At 34.6% G+C, this 19,018-nt stretch overlaps 3 protein-coding genes across 3 annotated transcripts; 2 read left to right on the forward strand and 1 right to left on the reverse strand.

The window, feature by feature from the left end:
- Positions 1–321: 321 nt before the first annotated feature.
- Positions 322–966, forward strand: LOC116132585 (transcription factor UPBEAT1-like). The gene has a single exon (XM_031418246.1). The coding sequence runs from the start codon at positions 402–404 to the stop codon at positions 804–806; it is 405 nt and encodes a 134-aa protein (XP_031274106.1). The 5' UTR covers positions 322–401; the 3' UTR covers positions 807–966.
- A 6,575-nt stretch (positions 967–7,541) lies between these two features.
- On the forward strand, positions 7,542–9,192 carry LOC116132608 (WRKY transcription factor 23-like). The gene is made up of 3 exons (XM_031418271.1): positions 7,542–8,085; positions 8,318–8,461; positions 8,599–9,192. The coding sequence occupies exons 1-3, from the start codon at positions 7,715–7,717 to the stop codon at positions 8,987–8,989; spliced, it is 906 nt and encodes a 301-aa protein (XP_031274131.1). The 5' UTR covers positions 7,542–7,714; the 3' UTR covers positions 8,990–9,192.
- A 1,333-nt stretch (positions 9,193–10,525) lies between these two features.
- LOC116132589 (flowering time control protein FCA-like) lies at positions 10,526–18,278 on the reverse strand. Its single transcript, XM_031418249.1, has 13 exons — positions 17,997–18,278; positions 17,585–17,655; positions 17,352–17,430; positions 16,868–16,950; positions 16,726–16,777; positions 15,746–15,813; positions 14,976–15,112; positions 13,953–14,042; positions 13,522–13,858; positions 12,717–12,884; positions 12,444–12,617; positions 11,415–11,480; positions 10,526–10,935 (listed from the first exon to the last, which is right to left on the reverse strand). The coding sequence occupies exons 1-12, from the start codon at positions 18,226–18,228 to the stop codon at positions 11,418–11,420; spliced, it is 1,554 nt and encodes a 517-aa protein (XP_031274109.1). The 5' UTR covers positions 18,229–18,278; the 3' UTR covers positions 10,526–10,935; positions 11,415–11,417.
- Positions 18,279–19,018: the final 740 nt, after the last annotated feature.

The raw sequence follows: 19,018 nt of genomic DNA on the forward strand, positions 1-19,018 counted from the left end.
GGGTGTTTTGATGAGAAAAGAGGTGTTAAGGTGGTGGTTTGGGAGGTTGGGGTGGTGGTGAAGAATCATGTGGATGCATGTGCATTGAGTTGGAGAACATGCTCAAGCCAATGCCCAAAATCCTTGGGTACACTTGGCCTTCTCTTATTCATTTGCCCCATCCTCTTGGAGGCCTTCTCTGAAATTGTATTGTGTGGTCCCTACGTTTTTGCTGCCTTAAAATAATTTGCATTATCCTTATTGGCTACCAACCCAGCTCCCAAAATTACCATATAAAAGCACCAACTTGTGTCATTTATACTACAAAGTCTTTCTCTTGGCAACCCAATTCAGAGGTGTATGCTCAAAAAGTTTGTCGAGAGAAGCTAGTCTATTCTTTTTCTGAAAAATATTTTCAAAGTATGGGAGTTTCACAAGCCCTTCTTAATTCTTTTGATTTGAAGAGTATCATTCAAGGAAATGAAGAAGTGTCCAAGACGTCAAGTGAGTCTTTGTGGAACAAAGTTTTGGAAGCTCGATCCAAGAGAAGGTGGATTGTAAGGAAACAAAGGAAAAATGGAGGACACGTCAGAACCAGGAAGCCCAGAAGGATTTTGATGAAGAAGAAAGCACGTCTGGAGGGTTCTAGAAGGTCCGCTAACGGGATCCAACGGAGGGTCAAGACCCTGAAGAAGCTAATTCCAAAGAGCGAGTCCACGGGGTTAGATGGGCTATTCAGAGAGACGGCTGATTACATTTTGGCTTTAGAAATGAGAGTAAAAGTCATGCAGATTATGGTTAAGGTATTGGGAGGTTCAGAGGAGTGAACCTATCCATTTGTAAAGGATGATACCATTTTTTTTTTTATTATCATTTGTGATTCATTGTCATATATAGGTTCTTGTTGGTAAGTTCAGCTGTATGTGTTGATTCTGTCTAGATTTAACCATAGATTGGTCGTTCTATTGTGTGAAGAATGAGTTTGAGATGGACAAGTGAATTGCTTGATTCACTATTATTTCCAAGATTTATTTTACTTACAGTATTTCAATAACTTATATAGCTTATTTCTTGTCTTTTCACCTATCTTCATGGGCTTCATCCATTAATATGTTGAGAAAACACTTTTAGTTATGAAATTTCTGGATTACTAAAACGGTAAAAATAACGTTAACGTTAGGATATTGTATCTACCTCAGAAATTGTAATTTTCGTTTGGAAAGCAAATTTTGGCATCACGGATAGCCTTTCACAGTCTTAATTCAGGTTATTAATTGAATGTGATTGATAGACGTAGGACTTAATTTAGTCACGGAACGAATTCTCATATTATGTGATAAATTATGATAATTTGGTAACTGTGAATTCATTGTAATTCTTGAACCGTGGCAGCTGTTTCAAAACCGGCAGATTTCGGTCGGCTTGTTTCTTCCGACCCAACTCCTTCAAAAATGTATTGACTTTCAATTATCACCATGGCTGAGTTACAAGCCTACTCTCTATCTCAGTTACTTCTGGTTGACATTTATTATTTAATTATTAGCAGTCAGTCATTAACGTAATCTAAGTTAAGTTTTTCAAGCTTTTCATTAAACCTAATAAAATTGGTTGTCAAACTTACTAAATTAGTGGTCGATTGGCTGTCACATTTTTCCTCTGTCGGTTGTCAGACTTGTGACTCTCTTGGATAGGGATGGGCATAAACCCGGCCCGCGGGGACCCACCCTGTCCTGGTCCGAACGGGATAGAGTTTTCCCAAATCATTCAGGATTTGGGTCGAGATCGAACCCAAAATTAGTTCCAAAATTCGGGGACACACCAGGCCCATGATAGATCTTGCCCCGCCCCCGTTTTGTCCTCGGTCCGAAATCCCCGACCTGTCCCGTGTATATATATATATATATTAAAGAGTCAATCATATATATTATATATACCTATATTGATTTTAATATTTGAAAATCATTTATATATTATACAATAACAAATTATAATTGTGTAAGTATTTTATGAAACCATATACAAATAGGTAACAAATAAAATTATATTAAATATAATAAATCATTATAAATATAAGTTATATATATACACACACATATATAATTTATATGTATTATACATTATATATGGTATTTAAGTATAAAGTATATAACATATATATGTTATCTACTATACATAATATGCTATTATCTATAATAATATGTTAATACATAATATATATGTTATCTATGTGTAATATATCATTTGGTGTTTTGATTGATTATAATAGATCAATAAATCATTATAAATTTAACTTCTTTTTTGATGATATGTTATAATTTAGAGAAAATGGTAATAAGGACAAAAAAAAACATAAAACCCTCAAACGGGAAATGGACTTTATTCGGGGATTCCCCGAATTCCCTTAATGGGCCGAGATCGAGGAATCTCCTTTAGCTTTTGGGGCCTCAGAGATAGAGGTCCCCTGCCCGTGCTCATCTCTACTCTTGTAGACTACAAACTTCTCTAAGCTATTGTACATTATGGTACGGAAGTGGGCCGATAAAATTTAAAACCGTTTTGAGTTTAGGCTCCTTGGGCCTATATAAAAGCCCTTTTGGACTCAGTCGATTTTAGCCCAATGAGACTGTATTAGGTCGAAATGGATTTGGGCTGCAGAGTTTCAGTTCAGCATTGGGAAATTTTATGTCTTGAATTGAAACCACAATGAATTTCCTGACGTGGATAAATTCACATCGTAGAAAATTGAACTCAGAAAGCAGCAATAATTATCCTCTAATACATGTGCTGTAATACAAAACTGTTTTTTCTTTCTCGGATTAAATAAAAAATATTGGTTAATTCTTCGTTTGAACGTTACACATTTGTTTTTAAGCGAGAAAACAGGGAAAAAAGAAACATGGTGGACCCAGGAGATTTACCCCATAAAAGATTTTGCTGGACGGCGGAAGTGAATGGTAAAGGCGTCGACAGCATCAACTGTTTCAAGATTTGGAACATTTCCAATACCGAAAGTGGGGCATAGAATTATCTTAGCTTTAACACAGAATCACAAGTCAACTAATCAAAACTATTATAATGGTGTCTCTGTTTAGCACCGCATTGGTTCTCCGATTGATAACCTTCTTGAAAAATCCAAGTATGTCGCTCAAGAATTGATTCAATTGAATCATTATTTGTTACATATGGTAGAAACTATATACGTATGAAACTGAGTGATCGGTTGCGTGCAAGTTTGGTATTTCATAATGATACAATTGACCATGTTTAAAATTGTGTAAAGGCGAAAATATTGAAACATTGCAACAGATACTACTTCGGCTAAGATATTCCAATTTGAGAAAGAAAGGTGTCGGCACCACCAACCGATTAAATTGGTGGGAAGTGGGAACCCTGCAATTTGTGGTGAGCTCTGGGCCTAAATGGTTAATACGTTTCCACCAAATGATGGCTGACCAGCGTATGGGCTGTTGTGCTTTTGCTTTGCAAAATGGAATGCACTGCCTTTTATACTCACTAGTCACCATAAACTTCAAAGGGGACAGCCGAAAGCTCTAGTAGTACAACCTAGTTACATAAATATATAACAGTAAAACCAGTAACTCTTTATATTCAATGTATTCTATTTCCATTTTTCAAATTTTCTCGCATTCTTAGATATCAAACTTTTTTGTCTGTTAACTTGTTTCTTGTGCGGGTTAAACCTTTCTAACTTTTTTAATAATACAGATTTAAACCAAAAACTCTCTCTAGTGGTTTATTTCACAATCTTAAGTAGTTAATACCCACTAATAAATTATCTAATTTCTTTTTAATAAAAAATAAAATGAAATGAAAGGGCTGAAATAGCACCAGTAATATACTAAAATGCCCCATTAGAAAGAAACTGGGTAAACAGACATTCCAAATCTCTATTTGTAATTGACCTCTTCTAAGTAAAATATTTAGAGCCTGTATGGTTATGTTTCTTTACTGATGGAAATAGTTTTTTCAATCTTATAAGCACTTTTATATTTTTTTAAGGTTATTTGGATGCATTTCAAAATTGCTTTTTGGGTTATAAAAGAGCTATATTATGGCTTTTTAAAGAAATTAAATTTTGAACCTTTCTCGTAAACTCTTTTTAAACTTATTAAAAATGTTGAAATTTCAAAAATATCTTTGTTTAATCTCTTAAATTTCTTTTGATCTATTATTATATATCAAAACCCTTTTTAGTAAATTAATATTAAAAAGCCTTTTTACATTTTTTTTAGCCAAAACAATTAACAATATGTTCATAAAAACCTCTAATAACCTCTTTCTTTTTTCAATAAACTCTTTATTGTTAAACTTTATTCGAAGAAGTTGTATTTTAATACTATCATATTGTGCATGGTTTAACAAATATTTTTGGTTTTGACTTGTTCATGTGCAGGTAGTTCACATCCCAAGATTTCGGGTCAATATATTTATCGATTGATAATTACCAGAGCTTACAATGCTCACGGGTAAGGTATGTCAGTGAGTACAATTAAACTAGTCAACCTTCTAGAAAGTCTTATCTTCTGTCTGAAAGAGAGAGATCGAATTGTGATTTGTGAAGGGCTTGACTTCATTTATTAAAATTGATTTCGTTATCTTGAGGATAAGTTTATGAATTCAAGTAGGTGACTTTTAAATTAAAAGTAAGGGGTTAGGTGTGTTAACAAAATCTTGAAAATAAATCACGAGCCAACACCTAGATTAATTTTACCTTATGGATGTCCTACCAATAATGGAGGGTCTACCCAGAGAATTTCGTACGTATCGGCGGTATCTTTAGTAAAATCTAACGCAGATGGCAATGAGCCAAGCTTGGTAAAAGAATAAAACATAAGTTTGTCAGGATTAAATAAAAATCCAGTCAAAATTCAACCATTTCGGCTGACAACAAAACAAAGAGTCAATTTCATGTATCTGGAGACCAACGCATTTAAGAGAGAAAACTATTAATTAGGCAAAAAATGAAGAACAAAAATGGCTAGTTTTAATAACCAGTCTGATGATGCAGATATAGTAAAGGCGTAAAGGGTAGAGCCATAATTATAGATCGGACGTGGTGTCTGTAACAGGAATAATAATTAGCGGAGACTCACTGACCGTAGTCAAAATATTGGCTCGAGTTCCAAAAGTAGGGTGGTAATGGAAAATGGGGACTCACCGGCGGAACAAAACAAAAAACCTTTTAAATAATTATCACAATTTTTGTTTGTCTCTTTTTGAGCTCCCAAACGTATCCAAGAAGCAACAATATTAGTCAAATCAAACAATCGTATACTAATACTTTATTTGTAAATATTTAATCACTACAGCCTCCACTAACATGCAGAGGAAGATGATTAATAATAGAATAATGTAAAGAACAGAAGATCCTGAGAGCGTGTATCAGAAGCAAACCCTAGAATATTCCAAAACCGCGTTGTTAAACCTTTACCTATCTTCATCAGTCTTCTTCAGTCCTGCACTCTCTTATCTCAAATGAGTGGACTCCAGTAACCAAAAATCATTAACCATGTTATTCCTGCATCTCATGTATATTGCTTCTGTCATTGAAAGAGCAAGAAACTGTGAGATTTCATCACAAATTGATCATCATGATGTGATCATGTAGGTCTAGATTGACAAAAAGGTATTTAACTTTTAAATATGTAAAAGATGATTATTGATGAACGTAAGATCCCCAAAAAAAATTATGGATGCTATAATGAGTGAATTATGATCTCATATTGAGTTAGTTTAAAATCATAATCCTATTTAGAGAAATTGTTTTTATATTTGTAGGTTGGAGATTGAACTGTTAAGATCTGGGAAATCTCTTTAGTTGTAATGTAACTAGACAAGGCATGATTCTCATTAGAGCCAAACTCACGGCATAGATAGGGGCACGTACTTGTGATGTCATGTGCACAAAAAAGATGACCGTTTGATCATACACGTGAATGGTGCCGGTGTGTGTGTGGGACCCAATAAAGTATAAAGAAAATAAATATAATAACACGTGTGAGAAAAGGAAAGTGTAATTGCATCGATCATGTGAGGGGATGGGATGGAGACAACGGGCCGTGTATCGTGGCAAGGTTTGGCTGAGGCTAATTACATTGATTCTGGGTAATCTGTGGTTTGGATTTTGCTTGGCATATCTTTTTAGTGTCGCCAAACTCTTGTCTCTTCAGTTTGTAATCAACAATTTAATTAAAACTAGTGCATATAGTCCTGCTTCTGTGGGTATCTTTTGCTTTTCAATTCTGCAAATGACAATGATTTTCAACTTATTTTATCATATTTTGTTATATTTCTTTTTCATATTAGATTGACAACCCATAAACATCTCAATTCCTCAATTAAATCTGTATATCATGTACGGAATTATATGTGATAGTTTGATTTTATATACTAGCATGAAAATAACCATTAGTTGTACAAAATTTTATTCTTTAAGCTGCAGGCCTCCATTTTAAATGACCAACAATCATAATCGTCAATCAGCTGGACAGCTGGTACCACGTAAAATCGTCAATTAGAATTTTTTAATGGATATTAATATAGTATAGGAATTGGAGAGAAAGGGAGAGGGATTAATTAAATATTTTCACTATAAATTAAAAGCGAGAAACCAAATTATTGAGGCTACACGCAAATTATGCCAGCGTGCGATTCATGTCTCTTGGTTAACCACACGTGCGTCAACTTTTCCATACGATTTTCACCGCAATGTTATCTCCACCGATCTTTTTTTCTCCTTTTTCTTTTTTATTTTTCTCTCTACAAATAGAAAGAAGAAAGCATCCATTGAATTGAATCATCTCATTTCACACCTTTAATTTGAATCTTATTCCAACTTCAGGTTCATTGTTTTCCATCGCCTAGCCTATAATTGCCCTTTTATTTTGTTTATCAATTAAAGATCCCTACCCCTCCAATTCCAAATTAAGTTCATCCACTCACTAATCTTAATCCATGCATTTTTATACATTACGTACCCACAGTTTGAATCATTCAAAGTTTCAAACACAAAATTATTTAATTTATGCTATCTACACCTATTTAATTTATGCTCTATATATATATATATATAAAATACATGATTTAGTGCAATTTAGTCCCCACATAATTTAATCTGGAGTCCATTAAATATATAATCGGCTCTGAAGATATCGTGATTCTATATAATTAAAAAAAAGAAAAGTTAAAGAATAAAAAGAAAAGCTAGCGAATATCTTATGAGGATTCATTAACTCCCATGCACACACGACACGAGCGGCTTACAAATTGAAAACCTTTTACGCCGTAAGAATCTCACGTGTACCCCAACTCCGTTCACACTAGAAACTACTTAACGGGTCAAACCATACGTATGAAAGCGTCGACCACTGTATCCGATTGCCACTGAACAATCTGAACTCATGCATTAAGTTTCCCACCGGTACTGTTCATTTCCGTACAGAAATGTTGACCTACAATTACCGGTAAAGTTTTGTTGCCACAGTGCCACTTGCCCAACCCTTCAATTGCCAAGTCTCTTTTGCTTCTATACTAATCTCCCTCACTCTCTCTCTCTCTCTCTCTCTCTCTCTCTCCCCGAACCTACCTTATAAACCAGATCAAACCCTACCATTCTCTCTTTATTCAGCCATTCATAAACCTCACTCTCTCTCTTTCTATCTTTTTTCTCTTCTTTAAGTTCTGTTGATGAAGAGCTTACACTTATAATTAATCCATGGAGAGCAAGGAAGCTAAGGATATTGTCGGAGCCTCATCATTTCCTGATCATCTATCAAGTAGTTTTCCGTTACAAGGCATATTTGACTTCTATGAGGGAGATAAGAACTCATTAGGGTTTATGGAGCTACTGGGTATTCAGGACTTTGGTTCTTCCTCATTTGATACAGATACGGTACCTTTACCGTCCACGGTACCATCCTCATCTCCTAATCCAACTCTTGTTAATAAGGTGGAATCTTCCGAGTTGTTGAATCAACCTGCCACCCCTAACTCTTCCTCTATTTCATCGGCATCGAGTGAGGCTGCGAATGATGAACAATTAAAAGTGGAAGAACAGGAAGAAGATCAACAAAAGTCCAAAAAACTGTGAGTTTTTGTACTGTTTCTCATGCTGATATTGCACTTTAAAGAAAGCCTTTTGAGAATTTTTCAAGTGAGAAAAATGGTTTTCTTTCGGTGTTATGTGTATCTTATTTTCGTTTCTCAAATTTTAAAGAGAAGCACATTTGGTTATAAGGGTTATAAACTATGTGGGGCTTTTGTGATATGTGATTTGAAGATGTAAATTTTGTTTGGTTTTTTGTGTTTGTGGGGCTAGGTTGAAACCCAAGAAGACAAATCAGAAACGACAGAGGGAGCCGAGATTCGCGTTCATGACAAAGAGCGAGGTTGATCATCTGGAAGATGGATACAGATGGAGAAAGTACGGTCAAAAAGCTGTGAAGGACAGCCCCTTTCCTAGGTACTAACTTCTATGTTAACTCATTTTACAATCTTCTATTTTGAATGGTATATTGATTTAGATCAAAATTAGGTAGCTTTTTAGACCAAGTATTGATGGGGTTTGCATTATCTTGTTTGTGGTGGATTTACTTAAAGGAGTTACTATCGTTGCACCAGCGCATCGTGTAATGTGAAGAAAAGAGTAGAGAGATCTTTTAGTGATCCAAGCATTGTGGTGACGACTTATGAGGGGCAACATTCCCATCCAAGCCCGCTCTTACCGCGTCCAAGCCTTGTCGGAGTTCCTCCGGGGAACGGTACTACCTTTGGTATGCCAATGCAGGGAGCATTATCTAATTATCAACATCTTCAACAATCCTTTCTTAATAACTTCTTACCTATGAATTTCGGTTGTAATGGTCCCTCAACAAATGCTGCTGCTTTTCTTCATGATCGGCGTCTATGCGGCGTCCCTGGGCCTTCCTTGCTCAAAGATCATGGGCTTCTTCAGGACATTCTCCCTTCACATATGCTAAAGGAAGATTAATTAGATGATTAGTATATTATTACTGCTATGTAGTTCTCTTACTGACTTTTTTATAAGGTGTAGATTGTAATCCAATAGCCAATGTGTGTAATCTTCTGGTTGAAAGCAAAGCATAGCTCATCTTTTTTACGAAGGAACTCACTGCACCTTATTCTCAAACCCTTAAGAATATCTTTGTAACAAGTGGTTTTTGATTTTATGCAGAGATTAGTTTCTTTCTTTCTTTCTTTGGGTAAATTTTGTTTTCCCTTTTATAAACTTTTTTGTGGTTTGGAGATCGTCGGGATTAATAAATCAGAGTTGGGGCCAACTCCTTTGTCTTATTTCTTTGTTTTTGTCGCCCAAGGAATATGCATTGATTTACTGAGCACCAGAGTCAAGATTTTTAAGGGCTAGGGTTTCCCTCCAAAGAACAATTATTAAGAGCTATCCTTGTCTGGGAATCCACAAAACCAATTCTTTTCTTAAGAAAGGGTCTCTAATTGGGAAAATTTGGTGAGGTGAAATTAATATGCTGTCTGTAGATAGATATGATAGGGAGAGGGAGAGGGATACAATGTGGAAGAATAACAGACCCACTGACTTAAATGCCAGTTCTTTCTCTTGCGTATAAAAACTGCTACCCATTCTTTGACTGAAGAATGGTGGAAATGGTAAAAATTAAAGAAACAATTCAAACCAGGAACATAAAATGCACAGATTTTAGCAGCTGAATGGCCATAGAAACGGTGACACGTAAAATAGTTATTGCTGGGAATACCAATTGGTTGCTCACTCGCAGTAATGAAACCCAAAACTGCTCTCGTTGTTTACGACGTTCAAAGACAAGCTGCTTTAATCTTTTATGCTTGTCGATGAAATTCTTCCAAGTCAACAAATGACGCTGCATCTCAACAATTTGTTCCTTACCGTTCGTTCATACATCCAAGGAGTAGTTTAATATAATATAAATATTTACGTTGACCAAAACTAAATACGATATAACTTGTTGGGAACAAACTAAACAACTGTTACTTAATCAGAAGCTAGGAAAACCAAGTTTCAAAATTTAAACTAGTCTCTGATCATTATTCTCCAAATGAAGGAAAATATATCGCATTAAGCAAATGTACTTTTTTCTTTCTATCAAGACAAGTGATGAATGCGGGCGACCCTCAGCTATTTATCGTAATTAAGCTGCAGCGACATCTCCTCAATCACAGATTTCAAACAACAGGCAGGCCCTTCGTGTTCAGAAAATCTCATGTTTTCTTCTTTAGTTCACACCCAGCAATCATGGAACTGCTTAAAGCAGGTTCGTCTGGAATAGCATACCGTGTGTTTTTAATCTAACTTGGTCGGGCCTCTTTATATACATATACATTGGTGTAAGTATAACTTAATATTCTGCATCCAGCAGGAAAAGATTTGTAAGATAAACTCAAGAAACTGAACTAAACATCGACTTTTACATTCCGAGGTTTTTTAAATCTACCAAAACCTGCACAAGTAAACATCAAAAATCATTTACACAATAATGTCGTTTGCAACTTGCAAGTCCATCATATCATATCACATCTGAAGCAATTAAAAATAGTCATATCACATGATATAATTCTTTATTTACAAATTTTCCTACTTTTAAAATTAAACAGGAAGAATTGTTGACCTGCTTATAAATTTTAGTAACATGGAACAGAGCCTCCATTCATCTACAAAGGTAACTAACCCACTAGCATCAAACATATTTCAAGCTAATAAAAAACCTAAAATCGTTATATTGTACACCTCACAAAATGGAGAACATAAACTCCGGTGAGCCTAAATCACTTATCCTCAAAATAATCAGTTGCAAATCAATGGCAGCTTCAATAATCCACCTGAGTCTGATATGCGTGCTCTTTTACAGCCCATGCTGTAGTTCTTAAGTTAGTATGTTTTACATGGCTTGTTTTACCAGGAATTAACTGCAAATCGAATGGAGAAAAATCTCTTTAATTAGTGATAATTTACAGGTATATAATAAATAGGGGCGGTACATATTTTATGTAACAACAAAGTTAAATGAAAGAGGATAACTGAAGTAGGGCCTGGAAAATATTTCACATATGCTCTAAGAATTCAATCCGATATAGACCCAAAAAAAAAAAAAAAAAAAAAAAGCCGGTACCGATAGACTCCTGAATGGCAAAGAGTGATTAAACTAAAAACTTGGATAACCAATCATTTATGTAATACGTGTATGCAGATTTGACTAACATAATTATATCTTTCCAGATTAAACAATGCAATTTATGATTATAATTAAATTTCTTAAATATGATTAACATAAAAAATTCAAATCCAAGATCAAGCAATCCACATTCACTGTAACAACAACAATAACATATAGGACAAAACTTTAGTCCTGAGTGGAAATAAATTACAAATGTTTAACAATTATTACCTGTTAAACGCAGGTTGGATCAATTACTGGACTTGCTTCGGACTTTACTTGCAGATGATCCAGTTCCTGAAGAATCATAGCAAACATTAATTAAGCTACACAGAATCCCCAAGTAGTCAAAGAAAGTAGCAATTTTTTATACCTGGTCTTAATAAAGATGTTAAAACAGGTAATTAAAGAGCATATGCACCTATCTACAGATATCCATAAATATATCCACTTTTCTACTGTAATAAACAGTTACTGCACATAGACAGGCTCTAATCTCCGTTTGAGAACATGATCATACCAAACCATTATTTTAAACAATCCACAGGCAGTTCAACCAGTTGTGAATAGTTCACAGTTAATACAAAAAATATTGCAAAATTAAAAGATTAATCAATTCATTATTCTAATTTACATGATTTATGGGAACTATATGTCAGGCTATGCACATTTCAATAATCTACCAATAATTAGTATGCACATGAAATTTCTAGTTCATCAATCAGCATGGAAGGCTCAAATTAACTCATGTAAGTGCAGACTTCCAAATAGAGAACAAAAATACGAATTTGAATCCCTGAAAAATGCACGCAATCTAGGCATTAAAACTTGCAGTAGATTAGACAAATCAACAAAGGTTACTTTCTCAATGAACTTCTTTATGTGCTATCAAGCTTCCACAGTAGTAGATCCATTTCATAACATGTAAACAAAATCACCTGGTTAATAGAAAACAATATCTTCAAATCAAAAGATATTTACCCATAAAATTAAGTATCAAAACCTACTCTTCTCATTTTTGCTAGGCAACTCACTTGGTAGTTTCCAGTTTGCATAAGGTGCTCAGCACAATTTGCTAAAATTTCAGCACTATCAGAAATGTATAACTAAAACCATATAATTGTCCCAATCCAAATCGGAACGTCCAAGTCACTTTCTAACTATCGTATCCATGCCTTTGAACGGAAATACCATAAGCATGACTAATAATGCAACAGAATTTGCTCCGTAAACATAAAAGGAAAAGAAATTATTTCTCACAGATGCAGAGATGGAAGGTTGTTGGAGTTGAATTTTCTGATGGAAGTGATGTGACTGAAGCTGCACTTCTTGGGTTTGATCAACTTCTTGGGTCAAAAGCAGGCTTGAATTTTGCAGCTTTTGCTGCTTCTGCAACTTTTGCTCATATAATACATATTCCTCAGGCTTATCCCACTGTTGGTCATTTAAAATAAAATTAAAAAATCAACCACACCCCAAGTAACAAACCACAATAAAAGGGTGCAAGAAAGTTAACAAAGGAAGAAAACTTACTTTACTTTCACAAGTCTCACAGTTGTAATAGTACTTGTATCCATCAGGGCAAGTGTGTTCACTCCAATCACATTCAAGAGAAGCTTCTGTATGTGGACTTGGAGGTACTGCAGGAACTGTTGCCGTGCAAGCACTTGTCTGAGGAGTGTTTCCAGTCCTTGGAGACTGCTGCAGCAAAGTAAAACATTGACAAAGGTATTAGTAGCTCTAAACACCCACATAAATCAATTTAAACTTTCATATAATGAAAAAAGAAAATGATGAGTAATGAACAAAAAGATGGATTTAAGAAGCCATTTCAATAAGTAATTTATTTAGGAATTTAGATGTTTAAAACTTGTTTTAGATTTTTATGTTTCCTTACGTGAGTAGGACTTAATTAGGGCTTGGCCCATACATAAGACTTTAAGTTGTTTTGTAAGAAGAATTGGCTTAAAATTGAAAATGATAAATGTTGGCTTTTCCTCTCAACTTTCTCTAATTCCTCCTATTTTCTCCCATTACTTATTCTTCTAGTTTTCTCCTCTTTCTTCCTCTCACTTTTTGTTCTATCAGTCCTACCAGTAAGTTCAAGCATTACTGGCCCAGTTGCACTAAAACATCAATGTCAAAATGATCAATGTTGGCTTTTCTTTTAGTTCCTCGTATTTTCTTCCATTAATTTTTCTTCTTGTTCTTCCCCTCTCTCACTTTCTGTTCTATCAGTCCTATAAGTTCAAGCATTACCAGCCACACTGCATTAAAACATCAAGGTGTCAAACGAAATGGATAACTGGCATTGCTTACATATCAATCAATGCAGTACCTCAAGCCTGGTAACCTGGGAATTTTGCTGCTGCTCTAAATTTTGAGTTAACAGATGTCTCGGATGCAACTCTTTTTGGATCTCAGAGACCATTTGCTGAGATGACTGAGAACTTTGCTGCAGAGGGTGCACCTGTTGCAATGCCACCTGAGAAAACTGTGAAGGCGCTTGCAGCAGAGAAGAGTGTAATTGTTGTGTGACACTTAGGGCAGCAGCTTCTTGGTTTGCCAAGTGCGAAACAGCTTGTGGCTGTGAATTTGTGGACATATTTAGCAAGGGATATGATACATTAGGGGCTACATGGCCTCCAATTGAATCACCAAGATTGGGTGCTGGCCTAGAACAAGTAAACAAACGAAACACCAAATTAACTAATTATATAAGACATGAAACTGACCAGGCAACGAGATGAATGGCAACAAAAATTATACCTAACCGGTTCTTGAGGATTGAGACCAAAACTTGGACTACCAAATGCATAACTGCCCCTGGAGAGTGAGTGAGAGAGAGAGAAAGGCAGTCAAAAAAATTGGCATAACGGAGTCAAACCTTGATTTACAACCGCTAAGCTTCCAATTTCATACGTATGAAGTCAATATTGAGCTTAAGCAATTTTTTCCCCAAAATAATAATCAAAAGTTAGGTCAAGATTTGATTTCAGCAAATATATATTCATATTGGAAAACACAACTGGGATGTAACAAGGCAGACTCAAATTCTTTCTGACCTAACTAAAGAAAAACCACCAAAAAAATATCACCCAAAACAAGAATTAACTTATTNATCATGGATGAAACAAATATCTTTCTCTCTCTCTCTTTATATATATATATAAACAAATTTTATTTATGGGAGTAAAAACAGGAACAAGAACTGAGGCAAATAGATGGTCTTTGATGCATGAGACAATATCATGGATGAAACAAATATCTTTCTCTCTCTCTCTTTATATATATATATAAACAAATTTTATTTATGGGAGTAAAAACAGGAACAAGAACTGAGGCAAATAGATGGTCTTTGATGCATGAGACAATATCATGGATGAAACAAATATCTTTCTCTCTCTCTCTTTATATATATATATAAACAAATTTTATTTATGGGAGTAAAAACAGGAACAAGAACTGAGGCAAATAGATGGTCTTTGATGCATGAGACAATATCATGGATGAAACAAATATCTTTCTCTCTCTCTCTTTATATATATATATAAACAAATTTTATTTATGGGAGTAAAAACAGGAACAAGAACTGAGGCAAATAGATGGTCTTTGATGCATGAGACAATATCATGGATGAAACAAATATCTTTCTCTCTCTCTCTCTCTTTATATATATATATATATATATATATATATATATATTGCTCCGTGGTTTTTATTTCATCCTTCTAGTAAAGCATACAAGACTGCTAGGGAAGAGGTGCAGAGTGATAATACATTCTGATTTACATGAAACACAAGATTAAACTATCCTTGAAATTAAGTGAAGACATAAAACAAATCAAGAAAGTAGACAAACCACGACTTTGCCTCATCTCATCACGAACAACGTAAATATCTTCAACATGCCCATAAGAGGAAAATATCTGACATAGAAAATAGCCATATATAACTCATAAATGCTTAGAGAGAAAATATAACCAACATTAATTCTGCAAGGCTCACATGCACTGCACACTTTTTGTTCTATGACAAGTACTTTATTCAGTCCTAAGTGTGCAGTAAGGTCAATTCTCTCCTGAAATGATTTATATGCAAACCATTCTTCACCATAAAACAAAAAGTCTAAATTAACTTTGTGTTCATTGCGAACTTTTTTATTTCTGATTCAGTTATAAATACTTATTCCAGAGACAAACATTTAGACCTAATCATGTGCAACATGGCCCATTTCCTAACTGGAAAAGATTTTGTATGCAAACCATTGTTAAACATAGACAAAAAGCCTACGGTTGATTGCTACTATTATTCACGACTTGAACACTGAATTTCAAATCTCAATGATTCTATTGCCATTGAAATCTTCTTTTCATCCCATTCAATGGGTGGTCTACACATGTAAAGGCAATATTTGTCACTTTTACTGTCATGCATACTGCCTGTGACCTATGTACTCTGGCATGTCTGCATATATTGTAATGAAAGTCAGTAAAACCGGGGATAGCAATTAGTTTATTAACTTAGGGACACACATAAATGCTCATGGACAAGAAGCATACTTCCTCTATTTCCTTTTTTGAAGCTTGTTTGCTCAGGCTGCCTACATACAACTTGTCCGGTGGAGCCACTACAATAGCACAAATTAAAAAGTTGACTAGATAAGAACAAATGATAGATATATCATAAAGTAAACATGGAATCTTGAAGTTTTGACGACACAGATGAGCAAAAAAGATGACCTAGAAGCATGGTGCAGAAACAAAATATGGCAGATACAATTTTCCCTCAGAAACAAAGTGACTAATTGCTATTTAGGCCAAATAGCAATCACACATTGTAACAACTCAAACCAGAAGAAGAAAACAAAAATAAAGATATCCAGAGGATATAAGCTACCCTTAGCAGGTGCAACATTAAATGTCAACTGAATTATACTTATATTCCCATTACAATTTAATGAGGTGATGCCAAACTTTCCATGAGCACAGTAAAACAACTTCTGTACTCCCTTCTTAATCACAAAGCCAACAACTAGATGGTCCTAATTCTTAAGAAAAAGCACATCAGCTAAAAGATATTCTATAATTTCCACTGTGTGAAGAAAAATGCTTCTATTTAATAAGTTACAAATATTTTTTTCAGAGGTTTACAAATATAAGCACAGCGCAAACTGCATCCAGTGTACCACTAACCAAGAAGTGTCTAGCTTGCAATCTATTTTCAATAACAAGCAGCATAAATGATTTTAACTTTTGGAGTACTTCTAAGTCATATTCAACTAACTCCACAGATTAGTTTCATCATGTAAGCAGAGAAAGAATCCTTTTCACTTGAATAAGCCTACATGTATAGTAGAGTCCTCTAGCTCTACAGCAAAAGGATAGTAAAATACTGACCAGCATGGGCACAAAAATTGGTCTTGCAAATTTCTCTAAACAGATCTCTTATATATTTAACAGGCAACTGAGAGTTTGACAATTTTAGTCAGAATGTTAAATTCTGAATTAATATACTTGCATATTTAATAACAAACACTTACCAAGGCGTTCTCGTTCTCCATCAGCATATCTGACTTTAATCGCAGCCTGCTCCTGGAAGAAGTAAATTTATTTATTATTACAACATGGAAATGATAGCGTCCAGAGGATTTTAGTTAATATCTTAACAGCTAAATAACTCACCCCAGGAAAAATATACTGGTTGTTTAGAGCTCTAATAGCCCTGTCAGCCTCTTCAAATGTCATATACTTCACAAAGCAATATCCTGTTTGTGATCCACATCCATTTAATTACCAAAAGTACTTCAAGATCATATGCAATGTCAGCAAGATGTTCATTGTAGTACAAACATGTTCTAGGACATAGGGACACGCAAAAAAAGCGTGAAAAAACCAAAATACACAACTAATGATGCTTTAGAACGCACATGAGTATGAATTAGAATAACAATACTCAATTTTTAGAAATCTTGAGCTCTACAAGACTACAACAAATTAAACTCTAAAAGAGTGCATCAAGGTGCAAAAGTAAGAACTCTCAGCTATGCAAACATTAACAAGTCATCCAACGAATTAACATGTAAGATGGATTGTGCAGTTCAGAATTTCAGAAAAATAATACTATTATGAATTAAAATCAAATCAAATTGTTCAATATGGTGCATACCTTGTTGCTGACCAGATCTCTTATCCCTAGGCAGAATAACCTCAACAATATTTCCATGTTCTCCAAACAAGGAGCGGATCTGACATAAAGAAGCATATCTAAAAGTTGAATAGGGTTAATAGATGTAAATAAAAGAGAAGCAATACCGGAAGGTTGTCTACAAGTAAATAGTTAAAGCGTGTACAGATGAACAATCTTACGACACACTGATCACTGCCTATTAAACAACTTACATCTTCTTCAGTTGCTGTTCTTGAAACTGGTGCAACATAAAGTTTTGCAGGAATGACACCATCAACATGATCTAAGAAGCATAAGGTGAAAGAAAAAATATACACCTTAAGTAATCATGACATATACATTCGAAATTTCAGATTCTAGATTGAAAGAATTAACACTGAACCTCCAATCGAAAAAAAAAAATTAACACTGAACCACTTGTGAAAAATGAAGCCATTATAATTTTAAAAAGATATAAAGATAAAATCCCTAGTAGGTAGCTTTATTTTACTCAACGTAAGATCCTAAAAATCCCTGAGAGTTAATTAATTTATGGTTTACTTAACGTAAGTGATTGGGATAAGGTTGTTTAATTTATCAAGAGAAAATTTCATGGCCTAAAGGATAAAATAAAAAGGATAATACCTGTATGAGGAAAGCCTCTCTTCCGACCAGAAAATGGCGTAGGCTGACCACCAAAAAAATGGCAAGGGTCGCCGTTCATTTGGTCGAATTGCTGGTAGCGTCGGCGGTGCTGGTGGTTGTCGGATAAATTAGGTCTATGATCATCAGAGAACCAAGAACAACAATTGCCAGGATGTGAATTGCGATTCGCCTCTGGTTGATCACCGAAACGTTCGCCTCTATGCCTCTCCATTTCAAAACCCTAAAGCCAAAATTTAGCGAGTCAAAAATAAACAAGTTGAAATAAAGCGCGAGAGGAAAAACAGTTATGTAAGGGTAGAAGAGTAAATAAAAATATGGGGAACCCAAGGTTTTCCCTGATGACAAAGTGGTGACAAAGTGGTACCAAAATGTTTGAAAAAAGATAAATAGATACTTTCCGTCCTATATTGATTCATGTTTTGTAATAGTGAAAAGACTGGAATGCCTTTTCAAATTTGATATTTTAGTTTTTTATTAATTTATTACTAGTCAACTTATTCAACTACATAAATACCCACATCATTATGGTGAATTACATTATGCCCTCATGTTATTATGAGTCAGTGAAATGACCATTTTGTCCCTATGAGTTTGTAAAAAATGAGACATAACAAATGACCAATTCATCCATGTTTTGGTAGCAGCAATATAAATATACTCATTTGTGGTTGAAAATTGAAAATTTTCATAATTTAAAAGAAAACATTCATACAAAAAAAAAACTAACCAGTTTAAACAGAAATTCAAAATAAAGCATTCATAATTAACATGAATTCAGTATCAATTAAGTTTTCATGGTTTAAACAGAAACCATGAATTCAGTACATGAAAATGTGTATAGGGAAGATATATAACTGAAACTTCAAACTTCAAATCAGGTTTGAAAAACTAGGCAGTTTTCATATGCACACCAATAGCTACAAAAATAGGCACAAAATTGTCCTCTTCTCCATCCTGCAAATCCACAAATGCACACCCATAACTGTAAAAGCAGGCACAAA

The sequence above is a fragment of the Pistacia vera genome, unplaced genomic scaffold (genome assembly GCF_008641045.1).
Source record: "Pistacia vera cultivar Batoury unplaced genomic scaffold, PisVer_v2 Contig256, whole genome shotgun sequence".
NCBI lineage: Eukaryota > Viridiplantae > Streptophyta > Magnoliopsida > Sapindales > Anacardiaceae > Pistacia > Pistacia vera.

Bases quoted from the DNA above. Each gene is read 5' to 3' on its own strand.
- LOC116132608 (XM_031418271.1), top strand. From the start codon at position 7,715: ATGGAGAGCAAGGAAGCTAAGGATATTGTCGGAGCCTCATCATTTCCT. The intron at 8,086-8,317 runs GTGAGTTTTTGT...TTGTGGGGCTAG, and splicing joins CAACAAAAGTCCAAAAAACT to GTTGAAACCCAAGAAGACAA. The intron at 8,462-8,598 runs GTACTAACTTCT...ATTTACTTAAAG, and splicing joins AAGGACAGCCCCTTTCCTAG to GAGTTACTATCGTTGCACCA.
- LOC116132589 (XM_031418249.1), bottom strand. From the start codon at position 18,228: ATGGAGAGGCATAGAGGCGAACGTTTCGGTGATCAACCAGAGGCGAAT. The intron at 16,951-17,351 runs GTATGCACCATA...GATCACAAACAG, and splicing joins GAGATCTGGTCAGCAACAAG to GATATTGCTTTGTGAAGTAT. The intron at 14,043-14,975 runs GTAAATCAGAAT...CCAATTTTTTTG, and splicing joins AGTTTAATCTTGTGTTTCAT to ACTGCCTTTCTCTCTCTCTC.
- LOC116132585 (XM_031418246.1), top strand. From the start codon at position 402: ATGGGAGTTTCACAAGCCCTTCTTAATTCTTTTGATTTGAAGAGTATC.